Source organism: Kryptolebias marmoratus, linkage group LG2 (genome assembly GCF_001649575.2).
Source record: "Kryptolebias marmoratus isolate JLee-2015 linkage group LG2, ASM164957v2, whole genome shotgun sequence".
Taxonomy (NCBI): Eukaryota; Metazoa; Chordata; class Actinopteri; order Cyprinodontiformes; family Rivulidae; genus Kryptolebias; species Kryptolebias marmoratus.
In genome coordinates, this window is record NC_051431.1 from 17,732,671 (window position 1) to 17,755,906 (window position 23,236).

Genomic DNA, 23,236 nt, shown 5'->3' on the forward strand with positions numbered 1-23,236 from the left:
GCCAGACTACTGCTGAAGTACGTCTTCCACAAAAGCTCACGCTTATTGATCTGTTTTCTGTTCCATCAATAAGCTACAATCCTGCTGGAGACACTGTCCCCTCAAAACGAATGTGTCCTCAACGAAAGAGCATACTTATTGATGCATTACCTCTTCCTCCAAAACACCGTTGTCACGCTGCAGACCCTGGCCACTAAAAACACCAGCCTCCTGCTGCTGTACCTGCTCTGCCAAAACGCTGTCTTCCTGCTGCAGGCCCTGTCTCCTCAAAACCTGAGCTTCCTCCTCCAGGACGTACTCCTTCAAGCCCAAAACTGACTGAGCTCTTACCGGCATTCAAGCAAAATGCCAAGAGGACGATGAACTTTCAAAGAAAGAAGCAGCTAGTCCTCCACCTGCTCTTTCTCTCCTCCTCCAGCTCCTCCTCCTCCTCAGGCTCAGTTCATGCCTGGGGTCATGGCTCAGTCCTGGCATTTTATTCTAAATAAAATATTTGAAACATTTGAAATACTTTGTAAAAACGTGTATTTATCACATCTCAAATAATATTTATGTCAATAAGCTCTTTGGCAAAGTGCAATATGTGTATATTAATAAAGTTTACCTCAGCTGATGCTGAGAATGGGCTGTCATCAGCATTTATCTCTTTTTACAGACTTTCAAAGGTCAACAATTTAATGTTTCCTATTTTATGGAGAAAATATGATAAAATGTATTGAACAGTGCTTTTGATATTTCTGAATATGTCATTTTCACAGAGGTGATCTGAACTGTTAAGAAATGCTCAGTAATTTCCTGAGGCCCAAAGATACCAGGGGCCTCATAAATAATCCAATAAACTCAACATGGAGTTTAATATTTACCTTTGAGTGGGTAAATGAGTGTTATGTGACTTAAATGTGTGTTTAATATTTTGAAGCACAGTGTAAAATAACCTAAAAGTAAGAAAGATTAAAAAATGTCTTTTTTACTGGGAGTAAAGTTTTCACTGGTGCATTCAGTCAGGGTTTGAACGGTCTGAAAAAAAAAAAGAGCATTTAAAGGCAGGTTTATTCAGTAATAAATTCAGTGAAATTCAAACGAGAAACTATTCACAAACAAAGTTATTTATAAATGTTCGATTGTGAAGGATGTACATACACAGGCTGATTTCTACCCCTCCAGCCATGACCAGGAGTCAGGACAACAAAAGTCACACATCTAAAAGTATCAGTTCACAAACTGTAGGAGCAGAAACTGCAAACATCCACAGCTCCTGATTAACTGAACCAACATCTTACTACAAAGAGATTTTAATAAGATTGTAGTTTTTATTCACTTCCCAGGTAAGATTAATTTGTAGCAACAAGCAACAATGAGTGACCAAAAAGTCTTAAATTGCTGTTGGTGACTCAAGAGGGATCTTCTAAACATGCAGCACATCGCTGGGATTTCCACCTGGAAGCTGCTGATCAGAGTTCAGAGATAAGAACTTGTGTCAGCACAGGGAGAGAAAAGATCAATGAAAGAGAGAGAGAGAGAAAAAAAAAAGAAAAAGAGCAAAAGAACAAATAAAAACAAACAAAAAGAAAAAGGAAAATAAACAGAACAAGGGGGGGGGGGTTGTAGGATGGCTCCTCGGTCACTGTAGGTGGCGCTTTTACGCGGAGCACAGAGGCTGACGGTCTCTCCAGCTTCAACCAGCACGTCCCGGACAGGAACTCTGGAATATCAGCGCAGCAGAAAACAAAAAGAGAGCCATGAGCCATGTCTACAACTAGGACTTCCCAGTCAGGAGGATGCTCTTGATCTGAAGGGAAGCTGAGCGCAGACGAGTCTCCAGCTCCCGTGTCTGGGTTTTGTTGGGAATCATGTCTCCAAACAGTTTCACCCTGTGGGTGAAGCTCCTCAGCACGGTGCACGTCGTGTCATCTCTGGAGCTGCAGCTTGGCATGTGAGTAACATCTTTAAATTGTTTCTCTCTTGTTGTTCTTAACTTTCTGCAGAATTACGAGGTTCGGAGGAACCTTTCCATTCACATGCTTTGAAATAAATTATAAAAAAACAGGTTGTAAATAGATGATTTAAAAGTTACATGACCCTTAAAAAAAGAATCATTTCAATGTTGCTTTGTCTTTTTAAATGAGTTCTCTCTGTGTTACTTCCTTCAGCGTCCACTAGGAGGCTCTCTTTCAAGACCTGCATGAACTTGGATGTGCTTTCATCATAACCGAATACATTTTCACTTTTTACATTTTTATTTATTTATTTTTTATTTTGTAGACACCATTTAAGTACAGGGTTCTGATTTTAAATAGATTGTGCAGGAGATTAAAGGTGGGATTATTTTCATTACCAGAAAAGAAGAATACTTCCTCTAATTAACTCCAAACTGTATTGGAGCCAGACGGTTGCCGGAGGATGACCTGTTACCTACACAAAATGCAGTGATGCACAGTTCAGACTTGTAGCCCCTTGAAATGAGTATCTTCATGCAGTGGTGTTGCATGGATTGTTTTCTAAATAACAAATGTACCAGCAGTCAGGATGCTATATCACAAATGTGTACACAAGCTGATGTTCAGATTCACATGAACATATTATTGTTTGAGAAAGTTCTTTGCTGTTCATTCATTGCTGTTTAAATGCCACATGTGAGAGCGTTGGAGCATCACCAGGCTCTCCAGCCTCTCAATGTGTTCACCAGGCTCCGTATGAAGTAAAATAAAAACGGGTCGCTCAGTCTTCGGCTTGAGAGTCCTCATAAAAGTTATATTTTATGAACTCAGTGCTCGTGGACAGATTGCATAAGTCTTTTCCCTGGGTTTTCCACCCACAGGCCAAACGTTTGTTCTGACCAGGAGATGTCGGTGTTTGGGGTCCGTCAGCCTTGTGTTCAGGCCTTCACCCGCATGGTGAAGGTGTGGAAGCAAGGGTGCTCCAGCCCCAGGTGGTGCATAGGCTTTGAGCGGAGGTAAGAATGAGCTTGTGTTTGACACGGCACACTTTTTGTTCAAAACTACATAGGAACATTTTTAATGAGTAGTTACAGACACAAGTGTTTTATGATCATTCCTTTTTAGTATCAACTGACATTCACTGACGCTTTCATTCCTTTTTTCCATCCACTTTGTTTTGGAGGCCAGAAATCTCAACTTAAAAAGGAAACTGCTAAAAGAACTGCCAATTATTACTACTAGTATAAAAAACTATATGCCTAAGTCTTCTCATAATGAGATTTTAAGGTAATTTGGAGCTATCTGAGGTGCACAAATTGTTGTGTCGAGTAAAACAGACGCTTTTTTAACGATTCAAGGGAAAATAATTGTTATGCAAATGTAGTCTTGTTATGTAGTGCCCTAAAATTTAAAAGACATTTCTCTGACATAGGACTTCATACTACACAGTCTACAGACAAGTCTACAGCATCGACTCTCACACAGTCTATAAATGCTGCCCCGGTTGGACCCGGAAAGATGATGAGATGGGCTGTCTACACCGTGAGTATAGAAGTATTTTACTTCCACATTTTAAATGTCAGCTAGGCATTTCTTTGAACTAGTTAAGAAATTGAAAAAAAATCAGTCTAGATTAAGAAAAAGATGTATAAGCTTCAAAACTGCTCTGATGAGGACAAACTCAAATACCTGATGTAATATCTGATGCTTACCACCTGTAGGAGTGTGCAGGTCTGGTACTTGTCTCAATGGTGGGAGATGTGCAGAGAGTGGGGACCTTATCTGTCACTGTCCATTGGGCTTCAAAGGATTTCAGTGCCAGCATGGTGAGTTTTCATTTTCATTTGATGAAAACACTAGGCCTTTTCAAATAACTGTCCCCAAATGGACGAGCTCTTCTTTAAGCAAACTCTGACTGTTCATAAATCAACAACTGAATCGGCTATGTCCTGTGACGATGCGAGCTTTCATAAATAAAACGGCATTGTTGCATAACAGCAGTGTTGACGTAGAGCACATCTCCCATTCTAAATCCCGTGGCTGGCTGGTGGCATAGACTGTCTGTCATCCTACATCACACCCTCCAGCTGCGAAGCACACATATCAACCATTTCAGCTCTGTGACTACATCTCATGGTAGAGCAGAGCCCAACCCACCATACCAACTCTGTCCTGTCATACAGTAAAACACACTGAGATGGGAAGAAGGCCTCTCATGCCCATCTTTCAAGTGTTTTGTGACAGAAGCTTACTGTTTGTTTAACACTTACTGGACATGTGCTGTAGCTTAAAAAAAGTGAGTTTTGCATTGTGAGTCAACAAACTCACTTTTATCTTTGAATGCAAGTGTGAAATTTTGGCTAAGCCAATCAGATTCCCACTTGTGTAAAAACCAGACATTATTAAAAGCACTTTAATTTTCTTTAGTACAAAGCTTAAAATTTGAAAATTATAGACCTATCATCCTTTGAAGGAATGCATATCGCCTGTCGCCTTTTATATCAGAGTTTTAAAATAGAATCATCTTTTGCTGAAAAATGACAGAGTTAAGGCAGTTAGGTAAATGCTTGAAAAAAAGGTCAGCTACATCCATTTAACATCATATTTTAGTTAAAGATCTGTAAAACATAATGTGTTAGCTAAAGATGATTAGCTGCGGTAGCTACCTCAAATTGGATTGACTCAAAAAGCTAATTAGTTGTAAACAAACATTTAATGCCTCTCAGTATTTTCTTGCTACTCTCATTGTCTTACCACCAAACTCAACAAGTTTATATCAGCACTCAAATAAGGGGGGAAGTTGTTCCATTTTTAGAAAACTCCTGCAGAGACAAAATGATGTGCGGATGACATTTGGTCCCCCTTAGCAAGCTCGTAAACAGGCAAACACACACTGTAAAGCTCATCCCGTCTGATTCCTTGACTTTCCCAAAAGGGAAAGAGCTGCCAGAGGATTTAAACAGATTCGCTCCTGTTTCTTTTTCACAGGGATGTGTTGTGTTTGTTAGCGGCAGCTCTCGTATGTGTTTTGACACAAGATTAGGAACAGAAATATTAAACCTAATCAGAAAGTCTTTCAACCCCCCCAACACCCGTTTTGTGCTTCAAGTTCTCTATGGGAACTCACATGTTGCTCGTCTCTTTTTGTAAAACACTTTACCTTCTCCAGTGTCCCAAGGCAGATTTAGCCACTCTTCTGTCAAACTCATTATTCAAAGTCAAGCCAAGCTCCTGCGTTCAGCCAGTTTTTTTTTTGTTTTTTTTTACTGAACCTTGAAACATGAGTGAATACATACACAAAGAGCTGAGCTTTGAGGTTCGGAGTTATTTGTAACAAATGCTATTATCAACTTTTTTTACCTGAATTTCAAATATGTCCAATCTCCATATTTCTCTGTATAAAGATGACAATATAAAATAGCTGTAGAAGTACTCAGAGCTTTTAGGAAATTTAAACATCTTATCCATGTGATGAAGACATGCATATGTAGTTAATAACAAATCCAGTTTGAGTGATTAGCATTTTCTGAGATGTGAAAAACTATTTATTCATGGAAAGCAAACACTTAGATGTGTGATTTCTTTTGTTTCCACCTAAATGAAAATGTAAAACATTTTTTTTCAGTGAAGTATAGAATAGAACAATGTTATGTTTCAAAGCGTCCAATAGAAACATGGTTACAGTGATAAAATGATATTAATAATTGGCTCATTGCTATGAATTATAGAAACTAGATGGAGCTTTACGGAGCGCAGTGCAGTCTGTAACAGAAATCTCTCCTTATTACCAAGAGAGCCTTGGAAAAGTGGAAGTCTCTATTTGTGTTGTGAGCTTTTACATTCCTCAGTTGACAGACTTATTGCTGCTCCAGTTCACTTATGATTGAGGAAAAGCAGATACAGTAAAGAACTAGGAATGTTGACCTCTGCAGATTTATCTTAAGCTAATAAATTAAACCAATTGTCCTCTTTTACAGTCATAAAGACTTTATCAGATTTATTTTATGGCGTTTCCTGTAATTTTTTACATCCTTCCCTGACGGCTTTTTAACTTGCTGCATGTTTTGTCTGGCGGCGTAGATGTGCAGCAGTGATGTATAGTCCTTCAGATTCTGTGTTGTAAACTGCAGTTTAATGTATATCGGCTGTTGAATGGCATAGAAAAATCATTCTTTCTGAATTGTGTTGCTAGTATTGTAGATGTTTTTCTTGCTCAGATCATTTTGAGGTTGCTGCTTAAGTCTACAGAGAAAGTAATTGTACTTCTTGTCATGTTCTGATGGTGGATAAGGACGTAAAATGTTTTGGCAATATGATTCCCCAAACATCCATAAATAACTGACTAAACTAAAACACCTCGTGGGGTTGATGTGCAGCAGTTTCATCTTCTTGAATAAGTTAAAAAAAAATCTGTACAAAGAAGCCTGTACACCAGATGTTGCAGGCTTTGATTAAAGTAGATATACAGTAATTTGCACTGATATTGGATCACAGTTTGAAGCAAAATTGGTTGCTTATACCGAGGAAGTCTTACTTAATTACATAATTTGAAAACAATCAAAAAAAGAAAAAAAAGCTATAACACTCCATACCAGCAACAAGAAAATCCCCAAAGGAAGTTGGCAGATGAACTTATTTGAGCACAGAAAAACTCAGAAGTCTGATATGCCTCCCTGGAGTTGATGCAGTGCTTACGGTCAGTGACTCAAAGAAAAAAGTATTCGGCCTCTTCAGGCTCCCTTCAGACTGGATGATGTCCCTGCTAAGCTCTTCAAGACCTTGATGACCTATAAGAACATGACTGGATTATAGCAAATTTGGAAAACCTCCAACAATGTGACGACAATCATGATGCTGCTATACTCTTAGTACTTGCAAAATAGTTTCCTTTCTATTTTCTCAGTCCTCGAGACGCTCTCCTTTACCCTCACCACGCTCTGTATAACTGGCATGGCATGACTCTCCCAAATCACATCTAAATGTAGCTGTATGGTTATCAACGCCTGCACTGGGTTGTTCTCATGACCTTGTTAATATCACAGTTGTAGCCTTAGCATAGAGCCAGTGCTGTTAGGGTCCTACTTGAAATTCTTAATACCCAAGCCACACTGGTGTGCATGGACCTCACGCCATGAATATGGTGCCACCACTGCCCCACTTTCTCAGCACTTCACCAAGGACTCTGATATGCTGCCACTATAATAACAAACCACTACAACCTCTCTGCTGAAGATAGTGCATGCTCAAAATCATCATGGCTCTATCATGCTCTATCAGGAATCAGGAGCTCACTGCATTCTTAACACGTGCCTAAAGACCCGGCAAAGGCCATCCTTGTTCTGGATGCCTTTTTATGTTGTATCAAGATCGTCATACAGTGTCATACATTTTTTTAGCACTTTTTTTAAAGGTACAAAACATTGTAGGTAAAAACGTTCTGTTGCTTTAGCAGTATGTTCACAGTAAATGCCATTCTTAAAGGCATCGTAAACAAGTTTTTCCTAAGAATGTGTGATTTATCGCTCACTTTATCACTATTTATCGCTCTTCATCTCCTTACTCGTTTCTTAGGTTCTGTCAAAGAAAAACATCTCAAAGGTACAATGATATAATCTGTTATGAAGCAAGTTTGCACCAAAGGCAGCATTTCTTTGTTGGTCTAGTAGTTCAGTTTTAATCTCATTTGACAACAGCTGCTCCTTCACATTTAAAGGAGTCAGTTGAGGTGGTTTGAGCATCTGATTAAGGTGCCTCCAGGACGCCTCCGTTTATAGGTTTTTTGCGCATGTCCCACTGGGAAGTAACCTCTGGGCAGATCCAGAACTCGTTGGTTGGAGGGATTACATATCCTCTCTGGCATGGGAACACTTTGGGATACCCCAGGAGGAGCGATGGAGAGTGTTGCTGGGGAGAGGGATGTCTGGGGTTCTCTCCTGGACCTGTTGCCCTGTTGCCCTCCATGACTTGACCACGGATAATGACCGTCTTAATATTTGAAGATCATTATTCATCTCTTATGCAAGAATAAGGACTTATTGAGGGACTGATGCAAGGTTAGCGTATCAACCTTATATTTTTTTGCTCAGTTATGGCCTGAAAGATTTCAGATGACTAAAAACCTACATGGAGAGCTGTGCAGAACAGTCTATTTCGTGTTTCTCCTTCTTTCCTCTTTTCAGCACATTTCATCAATTGGTCCCTTAAACTCTCTTTGGTGTAACAGCCAAGTTGTGGTCATAGAGCCTGCTGTGTGTCATGAAGGTCGCCTGGCCACCTGCTTTCAATCTCTTATAAAATACAGTAGGCATTGTCCATGGAACTGTATGTCAGCCACTGACAGTAAGTCTGTGGTGTTAACACTGTTATGTATGAAACAGTCTGAATGTAGCCCAAGTCACATGCTGAAACAACGGACCCTGTAATGTAATGGCTGTATTTACCCCTGCATATGAATCCCACTCTGTCACACACCATTAAACCTTGGATAAGGCTTTGCTTAGGTAAAATTGGTGCACAGGTCTGAATGAAATTAAGAAATTGCAGGCAACCAACAGTGTGAGGACAGAAACCATCTGGAATTCGCTAAATAAGCCTGGCTGTTTTCAATGCACTTTAGAGAATAGTTGCTGTGGACAGTGCTTGAGACTGGATCCTGTTTTTCCACAGATTTAGGAATAGAAGGAGACAACAAACAGCATCAGCAGATACAAGGAGTTGCCAAAACTGCAGCTGATTCACATTGTGATAGTAAGCAGCTGCATTAATGCAAAAGCTCTGTAGACCTTTCAGAAAATGTCTTGTTTTCACTTTTGTTTTACATTGTTCAGACATGTGGACACACATCAACAAAGTCAACACAGAATCCATTGTTAGGTATCCCATTGATTTTGTGTTTTATTCTGTTTGAACTTTTTATTTTACAATTGAAGATAAAATTACTAAAGTCTCTGTGTCATGATGTAAACGAACCAAGCATCAATCTTTTATTTTTCATACATGTATTGTTTTGTTGAAGTCCTGTCTTTGCAGAACATAAAACAAAAATCTACAAATTACATTTTTCAGGGGGAGGCATTTTCCCCAAACATGATAGTTTTTCCAGATGTGACATAGGGCTACCATTTTCCCCTCCAAACCAATGAGAGAATGTTTTATTTTTAGCACACTTTTATTATCAAAGGCCCTAATTTGTTCATTGTGGATGGAGTAACGTTGGTTGTAAAAGTGCAAATATTTGTAGAACAGAACTGTGAATATAAGTCTATTTATGTTTTCTGTCCCATAAGGAAAAAAAAAGAATGAATCTTATAAAAGTTGGAGCAAAAATTTAATTTTCATCCCAGTAAGATTTTCCCCTCTGGTTTAAACATTAGCAAAACATTCATTATATAAAAGCTCAAATTTAGTGTCAAAGGTGCAAATGTGAATCATGTGGGAAAAACCGTTCATCCCAAAACTTCAGGACTACTGGTCCTCTGTGAGAAAACAAAGATGAGAAACCTTTGGTAGTGCTTGTTACTGCGTATGAATATTCAACAAATAATAAAATGCAACCCACTGACCGCATGAATTAGGACCTCATGACAGTCACCATTCTTCCCAACTGATTGATCGCAGCCCTTCCTGAACCATGACGAATCTCGGGGACAATTTCAGTTTTGTTTCATGTTTTTTTTTACCACTAATAGAATTGCTGAAGCTGACATTCCTCAGTGTGACAGGTTCCTGAAAGCTCCTCAGCTGTCCTTTGGTTCAGCTCATGGAGACATGTGTTTTTCTTATCAGCATCTGATGGGATATTTTCTTCCAAAGTGCTCTATATAAAGTAACCACTGAAACCAGCTAATTTCCTGTAATAGTGACCCTGTGCTTTACCCAATAATAACTATGGATCAAGTTCTAAATTTTACATGCATACGTGAACTCGATCAGTGATCTTGTGGAACATTTCAATGGAGAAATCTTTCAATTCTTTAAACAGCAGTGATTGTTGTGGATTTATTAGTTGGTGTTGCTGCATTGCTTTTGTGTGTTCAGAAGAACATTTGGAGGTTTCTTGTTTCCTTAGTTTTTCTAAAAGGGGATCTTCTTCTCCATTTTCATTAATATGTCAATCCCTGTAAAATAAAAACTGATTGCAAATTAAAGGCCTGGCATTCCACTTGTTGCCCGCCACATTTAATGCCGAAGTTTTAAACTAAGAAAGGATGGAGTTGCAATTGCTCTGGTCAAACCATGAAAATGAAGTTATGAACAATCTCAAGCAAGATCTTGTGAGATCTGTTAGCTCTCAAAGAATGGGTTGAGGACAACTACCACACCAAATTTTAGCCCAGTACCTGTAAAATGAACTTTGTTGTGTTTTCTAAGTTTGCTTAGCTGAGTCAGCCATCTTGAATTGGATTAACGTCCATGATTGATCAGTTGTAGATGTACAGCCAATGATTACTTTCTGAGAGTTTCATTAAAATTAATTTAGTGGCTCATCAGATATTTTGCTAAGACAAGAGATGATACGATTACATGCACACTCTCTCACACACACACTAACATAACATGGGCAAAATAATTATCCCTTGCTTTTAAAGAAAAAAAGGACAATAATGATTCCTTTTACAGGCAAAGCCCGAGATCATGGTTGTAGAATCCACCTGTCTTGAACTGTCGGGAACAAGCTCTTATTAGTTTCTTTTTGTTACTGTAGAAATGTGGGAATAAAACTTTTGGAAAAGATGAACAATTTCTTTTTGTTCCATTACTCGTAAAAAATAAAATCCGAGTATAGATCTGAGTATCTCCTGTGACTATTGAGGTCATTGAACAGGTCTGAGATACAGCTGCAGTCTATTGCAGATCTGTTATTGATCTGGACCTAATGTTTTTACCACAAGGGGGATGGACACATGACTGGGGGCTTCCTGATTTATCCAATGTCCCTGTACTTCAAATAGGCTTCTGAGTGGGAGGAAAAATGTTGGTCCTTGGAGGGATTACAACAGGGATGCAGTGCTCTGCTGTGGACGGTAATGTCAATAACATCCGATGAGATATGCAGGAGGCAGGAAGGACTCAAGAGCATCCAAAGTTGCCTGTTTTCTCTGTTATCTGGTGAGAAACCATTATCATCCCCCATCCACAGAGCAGCAGGAGGCCAACACTTTCTATTTTGGGCACAAGGTGTTCCAGAAATATTTATAAATGAGTGTATCAGAGATACACAGTAACTTCTGCAAGCTGTAAGATCTTTGCAAATTTTCCAACCTTTAGAATGTTTCAGATTTATCACAAAATTAATGCAGTTTTTTTTTTCCCCTTATGGTTTAGTTTCATCTGTTGTTTTAGCAATTACCACTAGTCATGCTTTATAGCAGAAAGAGTTTTAACTTTTCTTATGAGTTAGCTTGCAAAATTTTTAAATTATTTTGGAAAAAACCTTTAACAGGTTGTATTGAGAGCATTGATTTTTCTTTTTTCTACAGGTTCTGTAGGGACTGAGTCATTTCAGATTTTTTTTTTTTAGATACAGGCTTTTGAGTGTTTTCACTGCTGTATTCTTTGGGTCATTTGAAATCTAAAATGGGAAAAACAGTTTGATGTAAGGTGATAATTCTACATTATAGTGAGAGACATACAGACACATTAAAAGCAGATGTCCTCTGTCTAAAGGCCTTAAAAAAAACTGAGTGTGATAAAAACTGATGAAGTTTAGCAGGTACAAGGCTCGGAGTTCACACCTGGCTCTTGGTGATTAATTCAAGCCTTTCAATATTTGGGTGTCTTGAGACCTGGAGCTAAAAGGACTGCTCAGAAGACACTCTCTGGTTTATAACAGTGTTTTATGAGGTACAGCTTGTGTTGCTTACACACTTCTAAAATAATGTCAGGTCTGGAAATTTTATGAAGACACAGCATAAAATTATTTTTTTTTGCTAAACAAATGACTGGAATTGATTAAGAAATGCTTTATAATGTGTATTTTATAAAAAAACAACAACTTTTATCTTGGAGGGTTAAAGGTCCACTGATGACATCAGGCAGATCTGTTCACCAATGTAAGTCAGCCTGTGTAGTTAAATGCATGACCACAGAACTAAACCAAACGGTTAACCTAACACCAGCATGTTTCAGAGGTAATACTAACACAGGATAAAAAGCTGCAGGAACAAGTGATTTCCTGCCTCTTAGATGTTAGAAAAACCCCAAAGCTGATCAGAAAAATCTGCATGTGTACAAACCCAACGTTTTTTGCAAAAGATCATTTTTAAAAGAACTAGCAGATTTAGACAGCTAAATCTGCAATAATCTGCTCAATCCAGGAGAAGTTCCACCAAATGATCCAGACATACCTGCATGCTCTTAGAAACCAAGAGTGGGTGCAGCCTGATGAAGAAACTTGGCGACCCATCCTTAGTTTCTGAGGTCTTGTAGAAATCTACAGGTTTTTCATAGCATTTTGCACAGGCAGTAGGTCCAGGATAGAAACCCAGACATCAAGTTCTGGGGAATCTCAAAGCATTCCCAGGCCAGACAGGATGTTCCAGCGAGTTCTGGGTCTCTTCTCAGTGGGATGTGTCCAGAAAACCTTCAGAGGGAAATATCCAGGAGGTCAACTCTGAGCTGCCCCTGAATGATTGAGCTCCTCATCTTAAAGCTAAAACTGACCACTCTACAAAGGAAGTTCATTTCAGCCACTTGGATCTGGAATCTCATTCTTTTAGTCAGGATCTATATCTCATTACCAAGTGAGGGTTAAAATGTAGATGGACCAGTAAATTGAGAGATTTGTTCTTTGGCTCAACTCTTTCTTTACTTCGACAGACTGGAGCAACCACTGATAACTGTAGATGAGCCACTGGTCTATAGATACTGTACATCTCCCACTCAATCCTACCATCTCTCATGAACAGGACACTAAAATGTTTGAACCTCTTTGCTTCAGACAAAGATTGGCCCGCAGCCCTCAAATTTATTAAAATTTGATCCAAAAATAAATCAAAACATCCCAATAGTTACTGGTATTTGCTTGATCACCAAACTTAACTGACCATTGTTTGTTATGAAATACAATCTGATGAACATCAACATTTTTGTGCATTTTTAAAAAATAAAAACACAAAATAAATATTTTTTAACCCTCCTGAAGCCCTCATAACTGAAGAGAGGAAAGACAAGCCCTTGTCATTTAGAGTCCAAATACACCAGAAGGTCACGGGAGGCTTTAAGTTCTTTTTTTTAAAGTGTTTTTTCAATCTATGTTAACATCCTATGAATATTTAGAATAAATAGTGGGATATTTAGTGACTGCGACACTGAACATATGGTATTACAGACACAACCATTAAAAGCTTTAATTACAAGCTGCTCATGATTAGATGCACTTCCTCGATTGTTAAAGAAGAGCCACAGGCTGTATCAGACAGATGTTTGGTGAAACATCTGTCTGATACACCACTGTAACATACGAAGAGAGGTTTACTGTGTTTTCAATGTAAACAAAAACAAACAAGATGCCAAACATCTTGTTTCTTTTAAACACACACACACACACACACATATATATATATATATATATATATATCACACACACACATATATTAAGTAAGTATAAGCATTTTTGGACCATATTCCCTGTCAGCATCTCCTTTTTTCTAATCATTTCATGCAGAACTCAGTGATTTTGATGATCGAGAAAAAGAACTTCATGGACATTTACTCAAGAAACCACCATGACAAGAAAGAATGAAAGAAGAAAAAAATTCCAACATGTGGAAAGATATACGTTTAATGTTTTCCTGTTTTTTTTTTTAAATATAGGCTACTGTATATATTATCGGTCTGTATATATATTATCAGCAACAGACAATGTAGCAGCGTTTTTTTCGCTTTTAGCTTCACTGATGTAAAAAGAAAACACTGTCAAAAAGATTTTCTTGAGCTGCAACAGTATCCGTTTAGCAAGAAGGGACAATTAACTCTGTTAGATTGATTTTTAGGGGAAAAGAACAAAAACTAACCCCCTTTGCTCATTATTTGACCTAATATTGAAATAGTTTTGGTAGTAGAGCATCTTTATCTCTAATGATTGATAATCTGATCCCCAGCCATTTAAATGTTGCATTTTCTTTAAGCTTGAATCCTGAAACCCAAACTACCCACAGTTGGCACCTGTGCTACTATAGTTTGAGTGTTTGAATTAATAAATGGGAAACACTTTATAGAAGCATTTTGTTGAAACTGGGTTGGATTAAAATCAGCTAAAAAGTTGTGTAGATGTTTTTATTATTATTATTTTGTGGACTAATTAATATTTTTGTTCTCTTTTTTCCCCCCAGATGTTAACGAATGTGAGTCGGATGAAGGTGGCTGTGAGGGTTTCTGCTGCAACACCTTCGGCAGCTACTACTGCAAGTGTCCTGAAGGCACCAAACTGGCCCCTGATGGCAAAGCCTGCCACGGTAAGACTGACTGATAATAACACAAATGACTGCTTTTAGTGAATACAGTTTCTATTCACACCTTCTGTTTCCCCCCTTTGTGCTTTAAAGTCTGAGCTCGCACATGTCTGGTCTGCTACTTCGCCCTCTTGTAGACGCTGCCTCAGAACCCGATGGTGTCAGATGATATCATTTAGACCTCACGCCCTCTTACCTTTGCCGCTACTCCCAGCCCTGATTCTGCACACACCACCTCATTTGCCAATAAAATGCTGCTATTATGTGTTTCCTACTGAAACCCTTTTACACATGGAGACCAATGATTAGATTAACCTTGACAAATCTCCAGTGTTTTCTGTTTTCTGTGTTAGACATTTTCTACCAGAGCCACATGTGTTTTAAAGTACAAGCACAGAAAACTCCTGCTTCACAGCCACACACGCCACAGGCAGCTGTAGAGGGGTTTTTAACCTTTATTTGAATGTCTAAAATTGGGAAAAATCATAATTTTCCTAAAGCTGGCCATTATTTGACACCACTCTTCCCGTTAACTTCAGTCTGAAGGTCATTTTGAGATTTTTGCTCCCATGGATGAACTGTAAACACAGCTCTTAAAAGGAATTGGACATTTATTTATCACAATAAGAAATTTATGTTCCAGAAACTTTGAAACATTGATTATTTTCATTTTCGTCTTTCTACAGCAAGTATCAGTCAAGCGTGGTAATGGTTCTGAGATATAAAGGGAGTTATAGGAAAAATGTAAACTTCCATTCATTCAGTGTAAGCTTTCTAAAAGTGATAAATATGTTCTTTTTTTCTGAGAAGAACTGAGAAGTTGATTATGTGTGCTTCTGAATCAGAGCTAGCATCTTTGTAAGTGGAATGAGAGACAGTAATGGCCTCTGAAGTCAGAAAACTTTGCAGACTTTTCAGGTTTATCCAAACAATCAGATGCCTAGCTCCAGCTCATTCAGAAAACATCAGTCAGAGATCTTACATGCACATAAGATTTCAACTCATTACTCAAGTACTAATGTCACTTAAATGGCTCTCGTTAGAGTGAACTGCAAACTGGTTGGATGTTTGTTTTGAGACCTAAAAAAAAAAAAAAATCAAAACTTTTTACTTACTACCATTTAATGGTTAATTACTATATGGTGTGTGTGTAAATTCACATACATTTCTGTGTGTAACTGTACTTGTAATACTTTTTTCTTATTCATAATAAGGTCTGGCTACAATGATGTTGATTTGTTTTATGTTGATCTTTCAGGGTTTTATTATTATGTACTATGTTAAATGTTCTTTTCATGTTACTTGCACTTAACCCTTTGTGTTTTATAATATTCTTTCTAATAATACTTTGCTATTTAAAATGCCTGTGCTGTGATGTATAATTCATAGATTTTTTTCGTGTAATGAGATATAGCGTAAAACTGCAAAAAATTTTCATTCAGTCATTTTTAACTCAACCAGAGTGTTTCTGTTGAAGTTTGATGACTCTTGTGATCATGGTTTGAGGCTTATTTTTTCTGGAAGATTTTCAAATGCATATAGACATAAATTTATGTCTACATTCTTTGTATCCAGATATAAATGAGTGTGAGGAACTCAATGGAGGATGCCAACATATGTGTGTCAACACACAAGGCTCTTATCACTGTGAGTGCAGCGAAGGATTTCGAATACACATCGATGGTCGGACCTGTATAGGTAAGTGTTTACCTCCAAAACAATTGCAAAAAAAGAATGGTTTGAATGAACGACATAGACAGTACTGTTACTGTGACAGGCTTTAACATTAACAATAGTCATCAGTGCCAATAATCATACCTCAGATTTTTTGAAGTAAGGTTCTGTTGAAAGCTTATGAACAATGAAAGCCATGCCTGTTGTAGGTACAGTTGTCGTAAAAAGAAAGTCCACTCTCTTTCAGTTCTACAGAGTTTACATATCAGGATATAGTGCTGGTGTAGATTCTCAGTCACCCAAGACATGGCAAACTCAACTCATTTTTCAAAAACTCAAGCGTTTGAAAACATACAACAGATTCCACCAAGCCATCATTTATTCAAGATAAACAAAGCCAAAGTGGAAAAGCTCTGAGTGAAAACTAAACCCGTCCTCACTTCTTCCGTAGGATTTGAAAGGGAGACTCGTAGCCAGGTGCTGCTGATCAAATGCACTTGATTAACAGATTTCCATCAAGTCTGACCACGGCTATAAAATCAGGAGTTTTGGCAGTTTGCTGATCTGGAGCATACAGGTTAACACAATGCCAAAAAGGAAATACAACAGCAATGACCTCAGAAACACAACTGTTGATGCTCATCAGTTTAGGGAGGGCCAAAGGGTAATTTCCAAACAATATAGAATCCATCACCCTACAGCGAGAAAAAAATATTTTGGACAGCTGACAACCTTTCCAGGAGTGGGTGCCCCAGCAAATTCACCCCAAGGTCAGACCATACAATACTCAGAGAAAATACAAAACCCCCAAGAGCTTTATCTCAGACCTTTTCAGGAAAATAAGATTGCTTTGTTTTAACATAACTTAAAAATGATAACCATAAAGCCATTTTTTTAGTTCTGTAATAAATCTATTTGCCATCTGGAGCTTAGAGTTAACAGATAGTCATTTATCTAATTTTGTCTGTTGATTTAATCAGTGTTAAAATCATGTTTCAGTTTTACAACTGCTCTGTGCCACCCTGTCAATAGTTAGAGCACCCAGAAGGCGTACGGTTAATATTCACACTTGGCACATTGTGAATTCACAGGAGCAACAGGATGGAAATATCATTAACATAGTAACCAGTAGTATACATTTAAAGAGGGTTGAATATCGTTTCCCAGTTTCCAGCCTTTATTCAAATGTTTTCAATAACTGTTTGACTGCTGAGTTTGAGGTGTGAAAACTGATTTGGTAAGAAAGTAATTGTTTTATCTGTCATCTTGTGTCAGACAGAGTTTTACTGTCCTTTCATTTTGATCTAAGAGGTGTTCAAATGTGTTTTTTTTTTATTATTACTTTTTTACTATATGTGCTTCTGTGTTCATTTGGTTGTAAAGGTGTGAATTCTTGCTCTGTGTCCAACGGTGGATGTGAGCACAAGTGTGTTGACATTGGCAACAATCATTACAAATGTGAGTGCCGGAGGAACTACCAGCTGAAAAGAGATGGAAAACACTGCGAACGTAAGTCATGCAGTCAGAAAATGTCCCAATCATGCAGGTTGTCTGCTCCAAACTGCTCTAAACAGAAGCACACAGAAAACATTTTTGGCTACTTCTAATTGGTAGGAAAATATTATGAATAAATCAATAAAACAAGGATGCTAGAGAAGAGTCAAAGTAAAAATTCTGATTCTTATTTCAAATAAATTTCTTAGTTCTATAAGGATTTTTGTAGCATCGTTGCCACATTTACAGTGTGGGCAGTTTGCGTAGTTTACAAAATTAGACATCACTCGGAAGTTTGTTTAAAGCCACACAGATAACCCATGGAGCTATCTATTGTGAATCTTGTTGTCTGTGTGTGTGTGTGTGTGTATATATGTGTGTTAGTGAGGGACCCCTGTGAGGAGAGGAATGGTTGCGCTCAGCTGTGCAGTTCAACGGGCGGCCAAGTCCACTGCAGCTGCCGATCTGGTTTTATGTTGGCTGGAGATGGCGAGACCTGTGAAGGTGAGGACTATCTATTTCTGTCACACCCTCACACGCAAGAAAACCTCAATTTATGCATACACACATATGCAAATAAAAAAACAAACAAAAAAAAAAAACAACAAAAATACTGCATATAAAAAAACGACAGCAGAGATTCTGGATGAGATTGGAAGTAACTCATTTAGTACGAGGCTGATTTTTTTAAAACATTTTTCCTGCTGTCACAAATCTCGATTTTGCTTGTGTCATTTGTTTGTTTGGGTGTTTTTGTGTCCGGTCCCATTTGCTACATCTGCATCTGTTATTATCATCTGTCTCCTGCAGACATCGATGAGTGCAGCTCCGGTCATGCCAAGTGTTCCCATGGTTGTGTCAACATGTTGGGTTCCTTCAGATGTGTGTGCCACCCAGGTTTTGAAATCGGTGCTGATGGCAAGCAGTGCTACCGTAAGAACTGTACAAATTTATTGTCATTTATTTTTTTAACCTTCTGCTGAGTTAGTCTTTTATCCTAAAGGACACTGAATTGTTGAATATGAAAAGAAGCTAACAGCATGAGGACCCACTCAACAAGTTTCAGCATTTTATGACATTGTTGACCATTAAACCTTTTTTTTTAACATAAATTAAACTTTTTTCCAACACTCCATCTAAACTTGAGAAAACAAATTATACATTCCAATAAAAATATCAACATCTTATTCTTAATTTATTATCGTGTTTTGAAACTCCTTCAGTAATTAACCTTTTTATTTCATGTTTATATGTGAAAGTATTGTTGAGTCTCTTAAAAAAAGCTGAAGTTACTGCAGTGAAAAGTTTTGGTTTTAAATAAAATGCAACTGATTGAGCGTAAAAGGGAATGTTTCCCTTTCTATCATCGCCACTTGGTGGTCATTTTGGTGTATTATTAAACTTTTTTTTTTGTTGTTGGTATATTGTGATTTTCTGTTCTATCTCAGGTTCAAAGTGCACCATCTTTTCATTTAATAAATTTGAGAAGTTAAAAACTTTCCTTGTCATTCAAGGGTGATGGTGAGTTCCAAAGTGATGTGTTGTAAAGCACTTTGAGTCGCCTTGTGCTGAAAAGTGCTATATAAATAAATGTACCTACCTACCTACCTACCTACCTACCTACCTACCTACCTACCTACCTACCTACCTACCTACCTACCTACCTACCTACCTACCTACCTACCTACCTACCTACCTACCTACCTACCTACCAAAGCCAGACAGGTTGAGAACCACTCTAATCTACTGGTGAAAACCCAAAACTAAGCTTCTATTATAAACATTAAAACAACCTCCTCTACTGACCTGCCAATAGATACTTAGGTTTTACCAGTGAAGAAAATGTCTTTCCCCTGTAGGCATTGAGATGGAGATTGTAAACAGTTGTGAGCAGAACAACGGAGGGTGCTCTCATCACTGTGAGCACACCACCAACGGTCCCCTCTGTTCCTGTAACCATGGCTACCAGCTGGCCCAAGACAGGAAGACCTGTGTAGGTAGGAACTCCTGTCTATAACCCATTTGTGTCTGACCTCCCGTCTCCTTTAGTTACAATAGTTTTCGAACCCTCTGTTTTCACGCACTCTGTTCTTTTCTCAGACAGTGATGAATGTTTCACAGAGGAGTCCTGCTGCAGCCACTTCTGTAGGAACTACCCGGGTGGCTACGAGTGCAGCTGCAGAGCCGGCCACAGACTCAACCCAGATGGCTGCGGCTGCGACGGTGAGTGCGCAGGATTGTTAGCAGATTATCTAGTCTGGTGCTTTTCAGTCTTTTCTAGACTGTGGAACAGCTGTGTTGTACATTAGATCCCAGTGCACGCTTGCTAACTCATTGCTCAGAAATTAGGCCTTTGAAGGCCACTTGTATGCAGAAAATGGAAAGCAGAACACTTTGCTTATGTGCAACCATCACATGGACAAAAGATGGTAAATTTAATGCAGTTACTAAGGGAAAATTACATTTTTTAAAAGACGCCAAAGTGTACAGCAGCATGACCTTGTACACCTGAATATATGATTTGAAAATGATTTCTAACCTTTATGTTATGACGATTATCATGTGCAATCTTTATTTTTTCCATTAGACATTGATGAGTGTCTGGCAGAGACATCGGGCTGTGAGCATTACTGTGTGAACACGCTGGGAACATATCAGTGTTTTTGTCGACAGGGTTTCCGCTTGGCTCAGGACCAGCACTCATGCATCTGTGAGTCACAAGTGCCCCCAAAAAACAAAGATTTGTCACATTCACCAGCAAGCAGAAATAAGAAATGTGTATCGAAAGCCTTACTTTATACACGGTGTGTCTAGCTCTGTATAGCAGAGACACGGAAGAGGAAGAAGAAGAAAAAGATGAGGAAGAGGAGGAGCTGCAGGTTGACAGATTACCAGACCTGCTGTTTCGAAATGCTCCTCAGCTCCTGCATTACACGGCAGCTCTGTACTCCCATTACAGTATTGATGATGATGATGATGATGCTCGCCATAAAGAAGAGTTAGAGACCCAGGAGGAGCACAGAGGAGAGCTGAGACTGGAAAGCCACATAGGTACAGTAAAAAGCGTTAATGACTGTTTGATGTAGGAGCCCAGTCAAAATCTATACTGTTATTGCTCATTCAATAAATCTTCACACAAGAAGTTACTCGGAGTTGATCATTTCCCTTTTCAGTGTGTTTCGATGGCTCCTTCGGGGATGATTGCAGCGTGACCTGTCAGGACTGTGTGAACGGAGCATGCAGTGAAAGCAGGGACCGGTGTGAATGTTCGCCGGGCTGGACCGGAATTATCTGCAACGAGAGTAAGAACAGTAAACCTTTGCGTTTTTAATATTTTCAGAGCTCTGGGGTGTTTCTCCTTCACATCGAAATGCTGAATACACATATAAAACACTGTCTGGTTTATCACCCAGTGCTGAATAGCAAAGGTGGAAAACAGTGTTGTGCTTGTACAGGTGCTGGTCATAAAATTAGAATATCATGAAAAAGTAGATTGATTTCAGTAATTCCATTTAAAAAGTGAAACTTGTATATTATATTCATACATTACATACAAACTCATATATTTCAAATGTTTATTTCGTTTAATTTTGATGATTACAAATGACAACAAATGAAAATCTCAAATTCATCATATCAGAAAATTAGAATATTACTGAAGACCAATAAAAACAAAGGATTTATAGAAATGTTGGCCAACTGAAAAGTATGAACATGAAAAGTATGAGCATGTACAGCACTCAGTATTTAGTTGGGCCTCCTTTGGCCTGTATTACTGCAGCAAAAAAAAATCTACCATCTCACTTCACCTTTTTAGCGAAAGTAACAACTCTTACCCATGCAAGTCCACACAAGCTGGTTGTCCCCTCAAAACCCTTCCGTCTTTCCTGTCTGTTTGAAATCCCTTAAGTATTATTGTGTTTTGTAAGAATGAGATGAGATAGCTCACTGTGTGCATCGATCCAGGGCCATGAATCAATATCTGCTGTCTCCTCTGTGTGGGAGGCTGGGTTATTTATGGGCTTCAGAGCACAAGGGGGACCAGAGGAATCAATCTGTTTGATGCTGGAGTGTGGCCAGGGCCCACAGCAAGACTACAGCCTGAGGTCAAGGATGTCCACTGCTGGGTTCGAGAAAGAGACTTCTTTGTTTCAGTCCAGCAGCATGATTAATAGCTGTCTTTGGCCTGGTGGAGAGAACCGTGTGGGGTATAAGTACATTAGAAACAATCTGTCACTTTAAGAACTCACTCTGGAGGTGGTACCATTCAGAGGCACATACTGAAGCTTATAGATCCAGGCAGCACTGTTGACTGATGCAAAGTATCTGCAGCAAGCAACAGTAAAATGGTCTACAACCGATACCCTTAACAGGCCTTAAAGCAAGAGTTCAGATCTTTTGAAGCGGGGTTTTGTAGAAAGGTCACAAACAGTTAATGTCTTACCTGTTGTATGTAGCTCATTAGGTCTCCTCAATTTGCAAGAATATTAATTAATTCTGACTGTATTAGTCTGAGTGTTGCCTTAAAGTAGTTTTTGTGAATGTTGTGTTAGAAATCTCTATTATGCTGTCCATTTTGAATTACAGGAAGTGCCCCAGGCTGCACTGGAAGTGCTACAACTAGCTGCTGCTGCCACTGTTTGTAAATAACCATGCAATATAAAACTGACAAAAGTGTAAATGTGTATAAAATGTCATTTGCATCAACAGTTGTGAAATCTGTTGTTTAGGATGGTAGCAATCTTCTATAGTTTCTTCCCTTCATGGACTCACTGTTAGTTCATTGATCTGGTCAGATTTAAACTCTCTTTGTCTAAACTGAGGTCATTTAAAGAGCTGTTTGCAACAAGTAAGATATTAATTGTTTATAATCTCTCTGCAAAACCCCACTTCCAAAGATCTTATCAATATTTTTAAGCAGATTTCAGACTGCATCAAGTTTCTCATAATAAAACAGAAACAATGTCTTCCTACTTTGCCAAGTTGCAAATAAACACAACAAGTTTGTGACACGATAGAATGGGGCTGAACTTGCTTTAAAAACTTTGGGAAATTTTGATAACATGTTCTCTATTTACTGACAGTCCTTCTTTATGAACTAATTATGAGGTGCATTAAATTTTGCATAACAAACTACCATGATGTTGCTAATTCCAAACTCTTTTTAAACTCAAAATACAACAGGGAATTGAAGCAGACATGGTTGGTATTTTGCACTTTAGCACATCCTAAACAGTCAGCAGGATCATGTCAGAAATGGTAACGAGACCTGTGAGAATATGAACGTTAGATGAGCACCATGTGGAAACAGAGTATGGAAGACAAAAGCGTTCACTTTGCTTTTACATGAGCACAACCCTTAAATTATTTGCTTTTATTTCCTCTTTTTTGTTTAATTTCAAAGACTTTTCCATAGTCTTGTCTAGGAAGTGATGCTGTAACTAATGCTGTAACTAATCTCCACCTCCTGTCTCTCCAGCTTGTCCACCCGGAAGCTTTGGTCTGGCCTGTAACAGTGTGTGCCAGTGTCAGAATGGAGGTTCCTGTGATCCTGTGACCGGGAGGTGTTTGTGCCCCCTCGGGGTACAAGGCCTTCTTTGTGAGGATGGTGTGTATACATTCTCTTTTATAAATACATTAGTTCATTTTAGTAAATTTTAATGGTCTGAAAAATTAAAA

General features: G+C 38.5%; 1 protein-coding gene across 1 annotated transcript in view; it reads left to right on the forward strand.

Moving 5' to 3' along the window:
• The first annotated feature begins 1,670 nt into the window (after positions 1-1,670).
• Positions 1,671-23,236, forward strand: part of megf6 (multiple EGF like domains 6) — a 44,485-nt gene continuing 22,919 nt past the window's right edge. The window contains exons 1-15 of the mRNA XM_017424025.3: positions 1,671-1,933; positions 2,819-2,953; positions 3,370-3,479; positions 3,659-3,763; positions 14,270-14,392; positions 15,965-16,087; positions 17,447-17,572; positions 17,942-18,061; positions 18,368-18,490; positions 19,417-19,554; positions 19,658-19,780; positions 20,145-20,267; positions 20,372-20,608; positions 20,731-20,859; positions 23,037-23,165. Coding sequence (XP_017279514.1) covers positions 1,851-1,933; positions 2,819-2,953; positions 3,370-3,479; positions 3,659-3,763; positions 14,270-14,392; positions 15,965-16,087; positions 17,447-17,572; positions 17,942-18,061; positions 18,368-18,490; positions 19,417-19,554; positions 19,658-19,780; positions 20,145-20,267; positions 20,372-20,608; positions 20,731-20,859; positions 23,037-23,165 — 1,927 coding nt within the window. The 5' untranslated portion in view covers positions 1,671-1,850. The remainder of the gene's footprint in view (positions 1,934-2,818; positions 2,954-3,369; positions 3,480-3,658; positions 3,764-14,269; positions 14,393-15,964; positions 16,088-17,446; positions 17,573-17,941; positions 18,062-18,367; positions 18,491-19,416; positions 19,555-19,657; positions 19,781-20,144; positions 20,268-20,371; positions 20,609-20,730; positions 20,860-23,036; positions 23,166-23,236) is intronic.